Raw genomic sequence first — 17,724 nt, 5'->3', positions numbered from 1 at the left:
GTTATATATTCAAGTAACCTGATTAAAATAATGTGTTAATCGAGTTATCATCCTGGAAGACGCACTACAAGAAATTTGTTATTTTGCGACAGTTCAATAGGAACAGTCGCAATCTAACATATGCGACAGTTCTTGCAACCTTTTTTTACAACCGCCGCATCATTTTTCACTTATGACATTGCTTTTACATTGTGTGTGTTTGGTTGTGCGGTGACGGGAATTAATTTTGATAGAATTGATTTTATAGAATTGATTTTGAGTAAAAGTGAGTTGAAGATAAAATGATTTATGTTTGGATATCCTTAAAGTAAAAGTGATTCATATAAAAATTGATGTTTGGATAGTTTTTATCAAAATTGCTTTTATATGCTAAATTACCAAAAAGTCATCACACCACTCATTATTTTGTTAGAAGGTAAAAAAGGTTCCGCCCAACTTTAGGAACCATTTTAATTTTAATTAAAAAATAAAAAAAAAAATAAATAATCATGTTGCTGGGTACTCTCGGATTCTCCAGAACATTCAATTGGTTTTACTATATCTCCTTCTACAATCTAAAAACTCTTCACCCTACTACCCTTCATTCCTCCTTCTCTTATTTCTCAATTTTCTTCTTCAATTCTATCAATTGTCTTTATCCATCTCTCACACTTCATGTTCATTTTCGTTCACATGCAACAATTGAAGCGCTAAATCTGGGTGATTTGGCACAGATTAGTGAGTCATAGTAAGAGTTATTGATGATAGTTGTTAAGGGTAAAAACGGAATAAAATGAATTCGGAAATTGTAACCCAACAACAAATTGAGAATCGATTCTCAGAAGCTAGGATTCCTGGCTTTTGGTAGAATTGAGTTTGGGAGGCAGAATCGATATTCAGATCCGAGCGAGTCTAGCGCTTCAAACATTTCACCGTACAAACAATTCAAGGTCAAATGTATCTTCTCTTGAAATCTCAGCGCGCAAGGTCCTAGGGTTTGCAAGAACTCGGCTACGGCGGGATTTTCAGTAAGATTTCGATATTATTTTTGATTTTATTCATTGATACAACGAATTTCAGAATTCGAATCTGATACCCATTCTATGATTTTGAATCTTCATTTTCAATTTTATGAATTTCTGAATCTGAATTTGAATCTCATATGGTAATTTTCAATCTCAAATGATTTTTTCGTTCCTTTTTATCAATTCTGATTTTGTTGGGTATGTTTTTCTTAGGTTATATGTAATTGTGTTTTTGGACTGTTGGCTAAATATATGTTTCTGCTGCAAGAAGTGTTAAATTTAGATCAGTGGTAGTCTGAACATCCTTTTGCTGTCAAATTAGCCTTTGATCCTGTTGCTTAAACATTATGATAAGTATTTATGCTATTAGCAATTAGTTAAGTTGTTTATCAAAAAAGAGCTTGAATGTCTTCTCATAATATCAATGGTGCTGATTTACTTTCAGTGTAATTTTCAACACACTATTTGGCCTTTGCACAAGCTTTTGGGTGGCTGTGATTTGTTTTTGCAGGTTTAAATGGTTTGCTTGGACTAATGAATGTATCACTAAAAACACTCTATACTAAATGTTTGGCTTAGTATTCTTGAATATCTTAATTTATTTTTATAGTCTGTTTATCATAACCTTCTTCATTAATAGGCTTATTCTTCTGAAATCTGTAGAGAAGAATACCTGTGATATGTCTGATGCAGTATGCTTCAATTGAGTATCATTGAAAGGTGCATAGTTTATACGACGCATACACAGATGCATGGTTTCATGTATATGCCTTAAACTTTTGCTCGTTGTTTTGTTCTTCGTAAACACACTCATTTGATTATATTATTCAATTCAATTTACTCTAACATGTTGCTCTCCTTGTGTTTTGGTTTCTAGTAACTCAAAAATTCATTCTTTTTATGATTAGTTGAATCATTATATAAGGACTTTTTCAGACTTGAAATATGATCATTGCCTTTGGATTAGAAAGTTGTAATCAGTGTATACTATGATCTGATGCATTGTCTTGCATGGTCAATTCTTTGTCTGTGCTTCAATTTTATTTTTATTTGCTTTGTGTCTCTGAATGCATACAACTATTTTATGAGAAAAATGAAACTTGTTTCTTTTGTAATTGGCTTTTTAGGTAAATGCGTTATCTCATATTGCTGAAGTGAAATTGAACTCTGATGGCCTTGCTGCCATTAAGAAATTGATACAAAAGCACCTTGAGCAAGACAAGAGGGTGCTACATGGTGATAATCAGGATGGAGAGACCACTGTTGACATGCTTGATAATTCATCTTCTTCCATAAATTCTTCAGACGAGAAAAATTAGTTATAAAGAAGCATTTCAGAAGAGTTCAGGCATGTCCACTGCTCTCCTTTAAAGCAGGTAAAATTTGTTTAGATAATTTTCTATTATCCGCTGAAATGCCCATTTTTAACTTGAGCCATTAATTTTTTTGTTTGGTTCTGCATTGACAAGAACTGATTGAGTGAATTGATTTTGACTAATGGTATGTGTTAGCTTCACAAACCTTTGTCTATCATTTATTTGAATCATAGGACTTGGGTCAGTTGTAGAATTACCTCACATCTGAAAAAAATATCACCTGCATATTAGAGGTTAGGAGGATGTCTTAACTTTGAAAGTAATGATAGAAACACTCAATTTAACACGCTTTTTTAAACTCACACTCAACATGAATCATTATAGGTCCAATAATCAATGAGAAGTTTGACATGCTTTCTCCGTTGTCTTCAGACTTGAAGGGATCAAATTGGGAACCTTTATTGTTTATGCAAACTACTTATAAAGACTAAGGAATTGAACATTATACACAATTTACCAGACAGGGAAGTCCATATGTGTAGCTTGCATGTGACTAGGTGAATTGATAATTCCAAAAGACTAGGTGATAAGATAAGCTTAAATTTATAGTAAAAAAGAAAAAATAACAAAAAATAAGTTCAAAGAAGCTCTTCCAGGTGTAGCTTAAATGCAACACTTGATTCAAGACCATGCTTGGTTAAGATTTCAGGGAATGCAGATTACTACTTTGTCACATTCCTATGCACTTTCAATGAAAGGAGCTCTATTGCTCCTTCAATACAAAATAGGCATGCATTTAATGAAATCTTATTCAAACAGCATAATTAATAAGAAAAATGAACCAGAACCTAACCTAGCTCTCACACTCTCTCTAAGATTCAGATTCTTCTCACTCCCAAAACCTAACCTAGCTTTGAATCGCGGTTCAATCGGTCCAATCGGAACTCAATACACTCAAACGGTGCTCAAATGGAACTCAACTCACCCAATCAGAACTCAATATCAGAATCTCGGAATGGAACTCACTGACTCAATCTGAACTCAAACGGTGTTCACCCAATCTGTTCTGGATAACTTTTTTTTTTTTTTTTTAAGAATGTTTAGGTTTTTTTGTTGATTTCAGTGATTATTTTTGTTAATATGTTTATTATTATTGTTTTTGAGTGATTTTTCATGCTATTGTTTATGAGATGTATTTCATTACGAGATGTATTTCAGCTTCATTACGAGATGTATTCTCATTGCTGAGATGTATTTCATGCTATTTTTATGAATTTGTCAATCTGAAAAGATGTGTTAACCACCTTAGAAGTAATGAAGTTATCAAACTCAGCCTCTTTTGGTAAGACTAGATTATTATAGTCTTTCTAAAACGCCCATATAAAAACTCCAAAATACGTAGGCTAATAAGTGTTAGTTACTCCAATGTTATTTTATCATTCAAGCCAAGCATGTAAGATGAGGTTAAAGAATTTAGCTTAATTGTCTTCAGTGATGAATTTGTTCAAGTAATGTTGAACATACTTACAATCTCGAAGCATATATATAATGTAAGATTTAGAAGATTGTGATAGTGTTGTCATCGAAGCATATATATAATGTAAGATTTAGAAGATTGTGATAGTGTTGTCATTTTTGTGAAAGATAAATTATTAGCTTTTCCGTCTAGATAATATCTTACACATTTTATCAAGATTGGGTGTTTTTTTGGCGTTTTATGGTGTTTTTGGGGCTGTTGCTGGCAGCTGAGTGCTGCTGCTGTTATGCAGCTGTTCTGTGCCCAGTTTTGGTGTTTTTAGGCAGTTTTTTTTTTTGTCTGTAATAGCCCCTGCTGGGCGCTGTTTTAGCTGGCCAGGGCAGTAGGTGTTTTTGGTGGTGTTGCCTACTATTCATGTATTTTTGGTATGCATTTTAATTACAATAAATATGGTTATGTTCTCGCTTGTGTAGCTCCTGCAACCAAGTCTTGGCTAGAAGATCACAAACATTCTATCACCTAGCAGTATGTCAACATAAAAATCTTAAATTAATTCCAACTATTTTATTTAATCTTTCTTTTTCACTTATTATACTCATTACCGGTCTATATAACTAGAATCATTATCAGAAAAGTATATTAATTTTTGGGTTAAAAGTATATTAATTTTTGGGAGGTTTTTTGTACATTTAAATTAACTCTTGGAGTGAAATACTACTTATGACAAAATACTACTTATGATTACCGTATTAAGATGAATGAATAGTAGCATTTAATTGTATATTTAATTTAATTTTTCTTTCATAAAAAAGTTGCATATCTAATTTTATCTCCTTAAAAAATGGTCTTGTCAACAAAATATATTCAATTTTAATAGAAAACTGCCATTTTTTCTCGTTTAATTTTATGAACTCAATTTTTTCTCATTTCTAATTTATTTTCTCTCTCTTCACAAAGAAGCTTTGAGAAGCTCTCTCCCCCTGTAACAAACCCTAGCCGCCGTACACTGTTCACGGCTACCTCATATGTTTCCGACCGCCTTTGGTTGTGCCATCATCACCGTCGTCATCCTCTCCTTTCCATCTGCTTTTATATCAAGTTGTTTTTTAGTTTTAGTTTAGAGAGATTTTTAAATATCACAACCATCATCTTCTCCCTTGGATCTCGGCCATCGTAGATCTCATTTTGAAAAATCATCACCTGAAAAAGACTCCCCTTCATCTCCTCTATAAAACCCTCAGAGAAAAATCACAATCGGAATTTTTTCTGGTGACCACCGTTCCGGAAATCACCATCGCCGTACCGGAAATGACACTTCCACCGTGACAGAATAACGTTGTTATAAAACTGGGAAATGAACGATGTAGACTAATTTTTGGTATGTTCATTTTTTTGTAATTTTTAAATTCATGTATTTTTATAGATATATTTTTTATTTTTGTTTTAATTAAGGTGATCTATTCTGCTATTGTTCTTCATTTTACCATTCTTTAGATCCATTGTTTTTTTACAGCCTATTCTCTCTTCCTCTATTTTCTTTCAGATCCGCCTCCGCAAAAAGCTTCGCTTTCGGTCACTTTCAAGCTCAACCATGGAGTTTAGCGGCAGATCTACAACCTTCATCATGTAAGCTCACTTTTGACGTACTTCTAACACAATCTTTGTATCAAACTGTGCGCCTTATTCACATCCACAAGGGTCCCACACATGCAGCAACAACAACAAAATATCAAATAATAGATTTTGGATCTCAGCTTAATGGAACATTTGTCTTGTTTTTTTCTTCAAAATCTATTCATTGAAACTCTCCAATATTTGTTTATGATATGTATATCTTGAAGAATTTGTTTTGGATCTCATTGTATGTTTCATGGTTGTCAAAATCGAGATCCCACTAAAGATCGTTGGGGTATAGAAAGAGCGTAGATCGTAGGATCGTAACAAGGATCGTAGGATCCCACCTAATAGACAAAATTATAAAAGAAACCAAGAAAAATAGCCTTTTATAAAAAAACACTTTCATTAACCATAATTGTCATTGAATGAATAATTGAAACATTTACAATTTCAGAGAAAAACTTTCATTAACCATAATTGTCATTGAATGATAATTGAAACAGTTACAATTTCAGAGAAAAAGAGGAGAAAAATTCCCAATTTCCAAACATAATGATTCAATTAAACACCAATAACTCCCAAAAATACGAAATTAATGGTACAATCAGACCTTTTCAAGTGAAAACGGGTCAAAATATAACCGAAACGGGTCGAATCTATGCTGGTTGGTACCGGGTCAACCCTAGTCGGGTCGGGTCATCAACCTCTGACCCGGGTCAAAAGCCATTGCAGAAAACGAAGAAAAGCGCCGATTCTGCGATTAACCGCTTTTCCTCGGCGCGCCGTCCGCTCCGCCGTCGTTTCCGATCTTCTACCCGATCCAGATCGGTGATGGCCATCGGAATCGCAAGATCGTACGATCTTGAGTGTTAGATCGCGATTTTAACAACCTTGGTATGTTTCTTTATGAAGAATTTTTTTTGGATCTTTTTTTATCTTTCTGTATCTTTTTTCGCGGAAGAGTTTTTTAAATGTTTGTATTTGTTTTTATGTTTTATATTTCTTCTAATAAAAAAAATGAAAAAAAATAAAGTTTGATATGGTATAAAAAAAATGAAAATATTTCTCGTAGTATATTAGAAGAAATTTAATTGAGAGTCTATTATTGAATATGTTGAGGAAGCAATAACAATCTATGACACCACACTAACATAATGTATTATGAACATTTTTAGGTGAGAGATGACTGTGACATCCTTATGACTTTCAAAGGCATCAACGTTGCCTGAAACTACAATGGTCTATGAAACTTGTTGTTGAATGGCTGTTCGCAGAGTAGATGCTCTATTTCTAACTGATTCGAATGGTAATTTATGGACTTCTAGAATATGGTTTACTTAATTATGATTTGGTGATTTAGTGATTATTGGAATGAAATAAAGAAAAACCAACTTTGCATGCTAATATCTTGGGTTTGAGTTAAAGTTTAAATTGTATGATTCAATGAAAAAAAATTCATCTTTACATGATATTTATAATTTATGAACAATTTCTGATATACAACTTACATTTTCAGCATCCAATAGATTCGTGTAGGTTTCTTGTGTTGTGCAACATTTGCATCAGATTTGCCTTCTTACTTCATTTCTTCATCTGTTTTTTTTTTTTTTTTTTTGGTATTCATAAAGAATATTGTCCATTCTTCACTAACCTTTAGAATAAACTTAAGAAAGACCAAATATTTATGCCAAGAGTTATTGATATTGGATTATAAAATCAAAGGTTATCTGTTTATAGTAATTTTTTTACTCACATGGTCAATTGCAACCTATAACTTAAAATTCACTTTTAATAAACTGAATTATTGTGTGCAGGAATCTCAAAAGGGTGTAATAGGCACAACCTTAGTAGCTAATTAGCATCTTCCACTCTGCAGCTTGAATCAGATAACAAACCTTGGTAAGGAATATTGCAAAATAGAGAATAAAATTTGGTTGTTTTTGTCTTGTTTTCTCACTTTAATTGGTTTTACTTTCCAGGACAAACAGCACGAAGACAGAAAGAAAAATCACCTCCAGAATTTACTTATTTTGGAGATTACCACTTACAAAATCAAGGTAAGCATACTTATCCAACATACCATATGTTTACCCTTTGTCCACTTCTACTGACTACTATTGCCCTGTTTTCAATGCATAAGATAATGCGACAAAGAGGCTTCCAACTCTATCAATTTTGTTGAACTATATACCACGTTGGACACATTGCATTAAAATTGAAATATTCAACTTTTTCTCGTACTCTAATCGTATTCCATTAAGATGAAAACGGAAGTGTTTTTCATCTTAGCTCATGATTTGTATGTAAAATCTAATCATTGCAAGTAAACTTGAATTTGTTTTGATTTAAATAATTCTAATCGAAATAATGGTAAGGTGATACTCTAATTTTGGTCTGAATGAAGGTCCTAATAAACATGTATTTCAATTTTTTCTTGTAGTATTTAAAATAAGAGAGAATAAACATAAACACAAGTTCATGTTTTTTTCCTCTCTAAAATAGTTGGAAAGATTTTTCCATTATTGGCTATTCATTAAAAAAATAAGAACTACCTTCAATAAGTATTCAATGGTATATCTAATAAGCAACAAAGTACTACCTTCAATAAAATAAAATAAGGACACTTAATTTTTTTGATAATTGGATATAAGAGTAATCCAGAGTTTTAAAACAGTGAATTGTGCATTTTCAGAAACAATGGAAGGAACAAAGAAGAGTGTTTGCTTCAACAGTTTCACCAACAATAATGTTTTTGGTTCTTGGTTCTAAACTACTTGGGGTAAGGGCAAGAATTTGCCTCTAATTTCTGTTGGGAATTTTTCAAGCAAAGGTTCTATTATTTTCTTTTTTAAGCTTTGAAAATTATTTTCTTCTATTATTTGTTTTCAGAAATTCTATTATTTTCTTATATTGCAATGTTGCATAACCCAATCATACTCATAGACTAATTTGGTAGTTTAGCCTCTTAAAAGGAATGCTTACAGCATATGAATTGCAACTTAAATTTAAAACTTATGAATCAATTTAAATTTAAAACTAATAAATTTCTTATGAATTGAAAAAGTTAGGAAAGCCTACACTCGCCTCTTCATTAAGATGTTATAAATTAAACTTCTCAATTTAGAAAAAATATATCATTTGCTTTCTTAATGAGGGTTTCCAACTGCGAAAATGAAGAGGATGATAGACATTTAGTCTATACCATAAAATGATATGTTAAAAAGTGAATAGCAATTGTTGTTTTCAGCTATAGTTATGATTCAGTGAAAAAAAAACCCCAGTTTTGCATGATAATTTCTTAGAGTTTGAGTTCATGTATACTTATGTATGAGTTGTAGTTGTTGTGATGTTTGATCTCAATCCATATATGAAAGCACCAGTGTTGTGATGTTGTTGTAGCTGTAATATATTGTAGTTCTGTTTCTTATTCACTTTTTTTTCCTGGCGTAAGATAAAGATTACAAACACTTTCTAAAAGCATAGAGAACCATTGACCCTATTGATAATAGAATTTAAACGCAGCTTTGTAATGGGAATGTTACATTATCAGAAAAAGTGTTGGTTTTATTTTCAAATTTCCTTGAACTCTTAATATCCATGGCTTTCTAATACAGAGACACAAATCTAAATTGATATAGGTCTGAAGTTGTGTACAAACACGTACAGTACATACCAGCCTGAAATAAATCAATTGCCTCTTGGACTCATTTTCCTTTCATTTAATACCAAAGTTCGCTTTTCATTTACTTAGACGCTTTTCATTTACTTAGACGGGACAATCATTGAAAGTAGGGGCTGATTAAAGAATAATTTGGTAATGAGTTATGTAAAATGCGAGGTTATCATCCACAATGAGCAAATATGGATCGTTACATAGTATTTGTTTAGGGGATATGTGGGGGATAGGATGGGGGAGAGAGTGGATGAAAGGAATTATTTTAAATTTTGTTCTTTGGTTTATTGTTTTGGAAGGATAGGAAGATGAAGGGATTGGAGGGGAGTTAACTTCATTCTCACTTAAGTGAGACTCTCCTCCAATATTGGGAAGATTTGTAGGGTTCAGAAGATTAAGTAATTCAATATAAAGTTTAACTAGATCAACCTAAATATCCTTATAATGCCAAGGAGAAATGTGTGTTGTGTCTGATCTTCCTTTCATTGAGGTTCTCTCCCTATCTATATTTCAATATCCATGGTGTAGTTAGTGAAGTTGCATGGTTGTCAATCAATGCTTGATTTGTGCAGGGTAAATGGGAAAATGGTGCGTGTAAATTGAACAGAAAGAAAATAGAGATTAATGAGTTGGCCTGCTTTGTGTATGTTTGGGTGAGTGTTTGGCAAATGTGTTTCAGAATAAACTTGATTTTGTAAAATTGCTTTGGTCTGTATTGAATTTGAACTGGTGTTATTTTTGTTATGTAGTCTAAATTTTGCAGCTTAATACAAAAGCTTTTAATCACTTCTGGCTAATATGTGATTTAGATGTTAGATTTGATCACTTTTTGCTAACAACAATTAAACGTCTATGCTTTACTAAAAGTTAAATCAGTGTTGTTACTTTTTTCCGTGACAGAAAATACACACTTTGTTGGTAGTTGAGTGCTATGTCTAAAATTTTCTTATATGTTGGTAGTTGAGTGTCATGTCTAAAGTTTTCTTATAAGTAATTCTCTCGGAGAGACTCAGGCCTTGTTTCCATAAATAGCTTATTTGCTGCTTATACCATATAATCAGTTATGTATAATCTATTTCTATAGCAGCGAACAGGTCAAGACCCATGAAGTACAAACACCGGACATGACACTAATATGGAAACAAACAGTTAATAATTTAAGTGATTGAATATATCTGTTGGTGTCATGTCGGTGTTGAACACTGAGATGTGTCAGACATGAGCCACACCTTTAATATCGACATAGAGATGCATGGTCCCTTGAAGATCTATCCTTCGTTCGTTTATTCATAATCTTACAGACCTAATTGAAAGCGCCCTATAAATTTGGGTGTTGTCATAAAAATGCTAATCATTTTGACAAAATGTGGTCAGTTGATAGTAAATGGTTAAATATAGTAACAAACTTGACAATTTAATAGAGTCAGTGACCTTTTTGAAATATTCATAGGGACCTGATTGATATTAAAGGTTAAATATAGGGACCAACTTCATTGTTTTAGAGGTAGGGACCGTTTTGAAATATTCATAATTTCAACGACTAATTTGGTGGTTTACTCGTTTTTAACCAGTGAAAGTTACTAATTTTGTTGTTATTTTGGGGACCAACCTGAGGAATTTTTCTCATATGAGGAATTTGAAGAATCTTTCTCTTTTTGTCTATTTTATTTGTAACTTCTTGTTTTGAATGAATTTTGTTTAAAAAATGCTTCTGAATGATATTAAGTTTAATGTTTTTTGAGTGATATAGTCGGTTTCTGAATGGTATATATAATTATTCTAATGGTTTAGAGTTTGAACCTTATTGCAAGAGAGTAGAGGTAGTTGTTTCTGAATAATGCCGCAATATCTATCCATGCACTATGTCATAAATTAATTGTTTCAAACGCTGAAGTTGTTAAGTGAAAGACATGATTGGTTTTATATCTAACATACTACTTCATATTTGAATGCTTAATTGCAGAAAGGAGATTTTCAAAACTATTATAGAGGTGGTTGGAATGATAATGCGGTTGAATGATGATAGGCAATTCGATGATTTCAGTCGGGAACCATTGAACTACAAGGAAAATGTGTGTCGTGAAGCTCCCCGATTCAGCAACAAGGAAGTTCCAGCTGTAGGTTCTAAATTTGAAATTTGGAGATTATGCTGGTGCCAAGGATCGCGGTTTCAAGGTGGAAAATGTGTGTCCTAGTTTCAAGCAGAAGAATGTTCTGGCTGAAAGTTCTACAAGGCAACTTGGGGATAACATTGGTCAAAAGGAAACTTATGTATAACAGTCGTGCACAGGATGATGGTTCCAAGCGTGACATTAGGGGAGCCACATGAGATAAATACATGACGATGGATAATGGGGTAAGACGACCCTTGAAATCATGAAAACATGAGGCCAATGCAAAGTCAAGTTCAGTTAAATCTAGTCCAAAGACCTGGATTAAAACAACCATCAGGGTGTGTGGCTTCACCTAAAATGGCATCAATCCCTGTTGAAGGATCTAGTTTTGAAATACAGTCTCGACAAGTTTAAAAATATTGTGGAAAAGAATAATCAGCCACAATTGGTGAATGCTTCAACAGGCTCTAATATGACAGACCCTGCTGGTTCTAATATGACTAACAACCAAACAAAAGTTGTGAATTCTGATTATGTAGCAATTGAAGTTGTTACAGAACCACTTGCATCCGCACCGCCAGATGCATCAGTGTCAAGTTTTGAACTCCTAACTGAACATGATCTACATACTGAAGTTGAACCTCAAGTATCGGAAGCTCCAGTGGAGATTGATGCTCTTGCAGAGGTTAGTACTGAAACTGAAGCTGCAGAGATAAGTTGTCAATCGGAAGTGGAGATGGATGTTCTCGTCACCGAGTCAGAGACAGCTAAGTTGCCTCAGGTTTTTCTCATTTTCTGACTTCCCTGGGAAGTTTCAAATAATACTGTTTTTTTTTTCTTCTTGAAATATGTGTTTTTTGAACTATATACCTTTTATGAATCACTGAATTAAAGTCTACTTGTTGCAGATACCTGTCTGTCTTACATGTGGCGATGTAGGCTTTGAAGAGACGTTGGTGTACTGTAACAAATGTAAAGCTTGTGCACTGCATAGGTACTTGCGACTTACTCTTTCCATCTAATATTTTGCATTCATCTACTTGCAGCTTATTTTAATCATTGTACTTTGCAACCACTTCTGTTTATATCCGGAAATGTGACTCCAAAGAATATTAAAATGATACACATTGCTTCGCATCATTACCCTGAACCTTTTTTGGACTAGCCCCATCTTAATTTGTTCTACAAAGCTGAAATAAGATCTTATATATTAGTTAAGATGGATGGTAAGTTATGGTTTTAGCAGGTTTTCATCATCACTAAAGTAGCAAATGCATCTATTTTCTTCGCCATATGTACATGCTTTTAAATTTCTATTGGTTTTGAAGTAGAATTCTGAAGACATATAAGGGTAATATGGATCTAAAACATGATGTAGATGCATGTGACTATTGTTTGATATTGTTAGATATTGTTCGCCTGTGTTTCTGATGCATCTTCTTTATAAGATAATATCATTGTGTAAATACCATTGTTCTCTTCTTTTGATTTAGTGAACAACACATTTGTATTAATATACCATGAAACATGATATGTGAACCTATTTGATTTTGTTTTCGGTAAAATGAAAGTATTGGAATGACCCTTGTCTCGAAAATGAGATTTTGGCCTATAAGGCTACAAGTTTGATAATTAGGAAATTTGAACTTGTCCCTTGATGTCCCTTAATGCGAAACATGATATGTGACCCTATTTGGTTTTGTATTCGGTAAAATGAAGTATTAGAATGAACCTTGTCGCGAAAATGAGATTTTAGTCTATATGGCTATAAGTTTGATGAATGGGAAGTTTGAACTTGTCCCTTGATGAGAAACATGATATGTGAACCTATTTGGTTTTATATTCGGTAAAATGAAAGTATTGGAATGACTTTGTCGCGAAAATGAGATTTTAGCCTATATGGTTAGAAGTTTGATAAACAGTGAACTTGTCCCTCGATGTCCCTTGATGCGAAACATGATTTGTGAACCTATTTGGTTTTATATTCGGAAAAATGAAAGTATTGGAATGACTTTGTCGCGAAAATGAGATTTTAGCCTATATGGTTAGAAGTTTGATAAAGGTTGAACTTGTCCCTCGATCTCCCTTGATACGAAACATGATATGTGAACCTATTTGGTTTTGTATTCGGCAAAATGAAATTATTTGAATGACCATTGTCCCAAAAATGAGATTTTAGTCTATATGGTTAAAAGTTTGATAAATATTAATGTTGAATTTGTCCCTCGATGTCCTTTATTGCGTAACATAATATTTGAACCAATTTCGTTTTAAATTTGGTAAATAGAAAGTAATGAGATGACCCTTATCGCGAAAACGAGATTTTAGCTTATATTGTTACATGTTTGTTAAATATGAAGTTTGAACATGTCCCTCGATGTCCCTTGATGCGAAAAATGATATGTGAACCTATTTGGTTTGAAATTCGGTAAAATGAAAGTATTGAAATGACCCTTGTCGCGAAAATGAAATTTTAGCCTATGTGGTTAGAAGTTTGATAAACAGTGAACTTGTCCCTCGATGTCTCTTGATGCGAAACATGATATGTGAACCTATTTGGTTTTATATTCGGAAAAATGAAAGTATTGGAATGACTTTGTCGCGAAAATGAGATTTTAGCCTATATGGTTAGAAGTTTGATAAACAGTGAACTTGTCCCTCGATGTCCCTTGATGCGAAACATGATTTGTGAACCTATTTGGTTTTATATTCGGAAAAATGAAAGTATTGTAATGACTTTGTCGCGAAAATGAGATTTTAGCCTATATGGTTAGAAGTTTGATAAAGGTTGAACTTGTCCCTCGATCTCCCTTGATACGAAACATGATATGTGAACCTATTTGGTTTTGTATTCGGCAAAATGAAATTATTTGAATGACCATTGTCCCAAAAATGAGATTTTAGCCTATATGGTTAAAAGTTTGATAAATATTAATGTTGAATTTGTCCCTCGATGTCCTTTATTGCGTAACATAATATTTGAGCCAATTTCGTTTTAAATTTGGTAAATAGAAAGTAATGAGATGACCCTTATCGCGAAAACGAGATTTTAGCTTATATTGTTACATGTTTGTTAAATATGAAGTTTGAACATGTCCCTCGATGTCCCTTGATGCGAAAAATGATATGTGAACCTATTTGGTTTGAAATTCGGTAAAATGAAAGTATTGAAATGACCCTTGTCGCGAAAATGAAATTTTAGCCTATGTGGTTAGAAGTTTGATAAACAGTGAACTTGTCCCTCGATGTCTCTTGATGCGAAACATGATATGTGAACCTATTTGGTTTTATATTCGGAAAAATGAAAGTATTGGAATGACTTTGTTGCGAAAATGAGATTTTAGCCTATATGGTTAGAAGTTTGATAAAGGTTTGAAATTCGGTAAAATGAAAGTATTGAAATGACCCTTGTTGCGAAAATGAAATGTTAGCCTATGTGGTTAGAAGTTTGATAAACAGTGAACTTGTCCCTCGGTGTCCCTTGATGCGAAACATGAGATGTGAACCTATTTGGTTTTATATTCGGAAAAATGAAAGTATTGGAATGACTTTGTCGCGAAAATGAGATTTTAGCCTATATGGTTAGAAGTTTGATAAAGGTTGAACTTGTCCCTCGATCTCGCTTGATACGAAACATGATATGTGAACCTATTTGGTTTGGTATTCGGCAAAATGAAATTATTTGAATTATTTGAATGACCGTTGTCCCAAAAATGAGATTTTAGCCTATATGGTTAAAAGTTTGATAAATATTAATGTTGAATTTTTCCCTCGATGTCCTTTATTGCGTAACATAATGTTTGAACCAATTTCTTTTAAATTTGGTAAATAGAAAGGAATGAGATGACCCTTATCGCGAAAATGAGATTTTAGCTTATATTGTTACATGTTTGTTAAATATGAAGGTTGAACATGTCCCTCGATGTCCCTTGATGCGAAACATGATATGTGAACCTATTTGGTTTGAAATTCGGTAAAATGAAAGTATTGAAATGACCCTTGTCGGGAAAATGAAATTTTAGCCTATGTGGTTGCAAGTTTGATAAATGGGAAGCCCTCAGGTACCTTTATGTGAAATATGATATTTGAACCTATTTTGTTTTAAATTTGGTAAATTGAACACATGCGTTTTCTCTACTATCATATTGTGTCTTGATGACTCTTGTCCCGAAAATGAAATTTTAGCATTTATGGTTACAAAAATGATAAATGAGAAGGATGAACTTGTACCTCGATATCCCTTGATGCGAAACATGATTTTTAAGCCAAGTTTGTTTGGATTTCGGTAAACTGGATGCAAGAGATTGTGGCTCAATGATCCTCAACCCAAAAATGATTTGAACCTAGTTTATTATAAAATTGTTAAATAGGGAAGTTAATATTTTGTTCCGATGACAGTTGTCGCGAAAATGTGATATTTGAGCATAGACGTTTTAAACTATTAATTGGAAGTATGAGTTTTGTCTTCTATTATAATGTTTTTTTATGACCCTTGACGCGAAAATTGGATTTTAGTGTAGATAGTTAGAAATTTGATAAATGGGAAGGTTGAACTTGTCACTTGATGTGAGACATGATTTTTAAGCATAGTTAATTCTAAATTCGGTAAATTGGAAGTATGACAATGTGCCTTTATGACCCTCGTTTAGAAGTTTGAGAACGAAGGTTGAACTTGTCAATTGATACGAAACTTGATATTTAAGACTAGTTGGTTTTAAATTCAGTAAATTGGAAGTATAAGAATGTGCGCCTTAATGACCCTTGTTTGGAAAATGGATCGATAGTGGTTAAATATTTGACGCTTGCCTGTAGGCTGTTGTATTTGATAGCCAAGAGATCTTTCAAGTTTGGATGCTACAATGATTGCTGAAGTTTTTAGGTAAGAATGCTTCTCTTCCCATTTGCATCTTTACTCTTTTTTCTTTTTGACTGCGTAGTATAGAATTTTTGATCTTTTTCTTCACATACGACAACAAACATGGTGTACCGATTAAGAAAACTTTATCTGCGACTGTTTTGGAAGAGACACTCAATGGTTCAGTTACAATTCGCCAACTTTCATTGGGACACCTTGTATCTAAAAGGGTAGGTACTTTTTTCCAATTTATTGATCTCTTTACGGTCATAAATATGTTAATTTATGCTTTGCTGCTTTCATGTCACAGGTTGAGAATAAATGTGCACATTCCTATTTAGTTACACTCACGGTTATAGTCACATAAGAGGAAGCAAGAGCTGGATTTTTTTGCCGAGTGCAATCATCATACAAAAGCAAATTCAAGGTTCAATTTTAATTTTCTGCCATTGAATAAGGTTTGATGCTAGTTGTGCTCAACTTACCGATCTCAAGATTTTTGTTTTTGCTATATTTTTGCAATTATTTTTGAAATATATGATCTAACTGAATCCCAAATTTAAAAGTACTTTGAATTTACTAGAGTTTCAGTCATGTTATTTATCTACTTTGGGATATCATTATTTCATTACAATAACTCCCTAACTTTGAGCAATTTCATATGTCCTGAATACGTTTAAAATTTTGAATAAGTAGGAAGACCATGTCCTGCTAATATAAGTATGTTAGATTTATGAATGATATTTTTTAATGGTGTTGAATAATCATCTTTCCAGGTGTACATCATTTTGTCCTCGGTGTGAACATAATGTGCTTTTCTTTCAACTAAGGAAATATGTCTAATGTAACTTGTAGTCCTTGAATTTTAGTGACTCTCTTGTTACTATTTAATACATACATTAATTTTGCCTTTTTTGAAATTTGAACATCATCTGTAGTTAATAATTACTAATGTAGTAAGGTTGTGTAAAAAATGGGAAGGATGCCTCTGCAGCAAAGTATTTTCTTTGCTTTCCTATTTATCATCTGAATCCAACAATGTAGGAAGACAATGCATCAAATGGGAAGAAATACAAAGCTTCTTTATTGACGGATCAATCATTCAATATGCAGTCTTATCAAGGTTAGTTGTGTAACTCTTTTAAATTAAATTTCTTTTTATTTTATTGAGTTATGTCTTCTATTTGCCGAGAAAATGAGATTTTAGCTTATCTCGGGTTACATGTTTGATAAATTGGAAGTTTGAACTGGTCCGTCGATGTCCCTTGATGCATAACATAATATTTGAACCTATTTGGTTTTAAATTCGGTAATTATAAAGTATTATGATGACCCTTGTCGCGAAAATGCGATTTTAGCTTATATGGTTACAAGTTTTATAAATGGAAAGGTTGAACGTGTCCCTTGATTTAAAACATGATGTGAACCTATTTAGTTTTGTATTCGGTTAAATAAAAGTATTGAAATGACCTTTGTCGCGAAAATGAGATTTTGGCATATATGGTTACAAGCTTGATAAATTTGAAAGTTGAACTTGTCCTTCAATGTCCTTTGATGCGAAGCATGATATTTGTGCCTATCTGGTTTCGTATTCGGTAAAATGAAAGTATTGGAATGACCCATGTCGCGAAGTTTGATAAATGGGAAAACTTGTCCGTTGATGTCCAT

General features: G+C 32.9%; 1 protein-coding gene across 50 annotated transcripts; it reads left to right on the top strand.

Annotated features, from left to right (window-relative positions):
- Positions 1-567: 567 nt before the first annotated feature.
- Positions 568-17,361, top strand: LOC146906127 (uncharacterized). Of its 50 annotated transcripts, XM_085730609.1 has the most exons (15): positions 568-1,007; positions 1,668-1,724; positions 2,132-2,380; positions 5,341-5,423; positions 6,590-6,720; positions 7,229-7,313; positions 7,394-7,471; positions 8,107-8,193; positions 9,660-9,740; positions 11,051-11,982; positions 12,110-12,195; positions 16,014-16,080; positions 16,197-16,286; positions 16,367-16,483; positions 16,833-17,361. In XM_085730609.1, exons 10-12 carry the CDS (start codon positions 11,674-11,676, stop codon positions 16,069-16,071), a joined length of 453 nt encoding a protein of 150 aa, XP_085586735.1. In that variant the 5' UTR covers positions 568-1,007; positions 1,668-1,724; positions 2,132-2,380; positions 5,341-5,423; positions 6,590-6,720; positions 7,229-7,313; positions 7,394-7,471; positions 8,107-8,193; positions 9,660-9,740; positions 11,051-11,673; the 3' UTR covers positions 16,072-16,080; positions 16,197-16,286; positions 16,367-16,483; positions 16,833-17,361. The 50 variants fall into 50 exon arrangements, with proteins under 50 accessions (XP_085586735.1, XP_085586734.1, XP_085586731.1 ...); XM_085730608.1 differs by lacking the exon at positions 1,668-1,724 and having other exon boundaries at positions 17,101-17,361; XM_085730605.1 differs by lacking the exon at positions 1,668-1,724.
- The last annotated feature ends 363 nt before the right edge of the window (positions 17,362-17,724 follow it).

The sequence above is a fragment of the Medicago sativa genome, chromosome 7, assembly GCF_051527215.1.
Source record: "Medicago sativa cultivar Bolivia chromosome 7, Bolivia_mono, whole genome shotgun sequence".
In the NCBI taxonomy this organism is placed as follows: domain Eukaryota; kingdom Viridiplantae; phylum Streptophyta; class Magnoliopsida; order Fabales; family Fabaceae; genus Medicago; species Medicago sativa.
Note: the sequence above shows the minus strand (reverse complement) of the source record. Positions and strands in the feature narration are given on the sequence as shown.

What these genes read in the sequence shown, in the direction of transcription:
- LOC146906127 (XM_085730643.1), top strand. Translation starts at nt 11,674, where the DNA reads ATGACAGACCCTGCTGGTTCTAATATGACTAACAACCAAACAAAAGTT. An exon ending in AGACAGCTAAGTTGCCTCAG is followed by an intron (nt 11,983 to 12,109) that starts GTTTTTCTCATT and finishes TACTTGTTGCAG; the next exon opens with ATACCTGTCTGTCTTACATG. An exon ending in AAAGCTTGTGCACTGCATAG is followed by an intron (nt 12,196 to 16,013) that starts GTACTTGCGACT and finishes GCTTGCCTGTAG; the next exon opens with GCTGTTGTATTTGATAGCCA.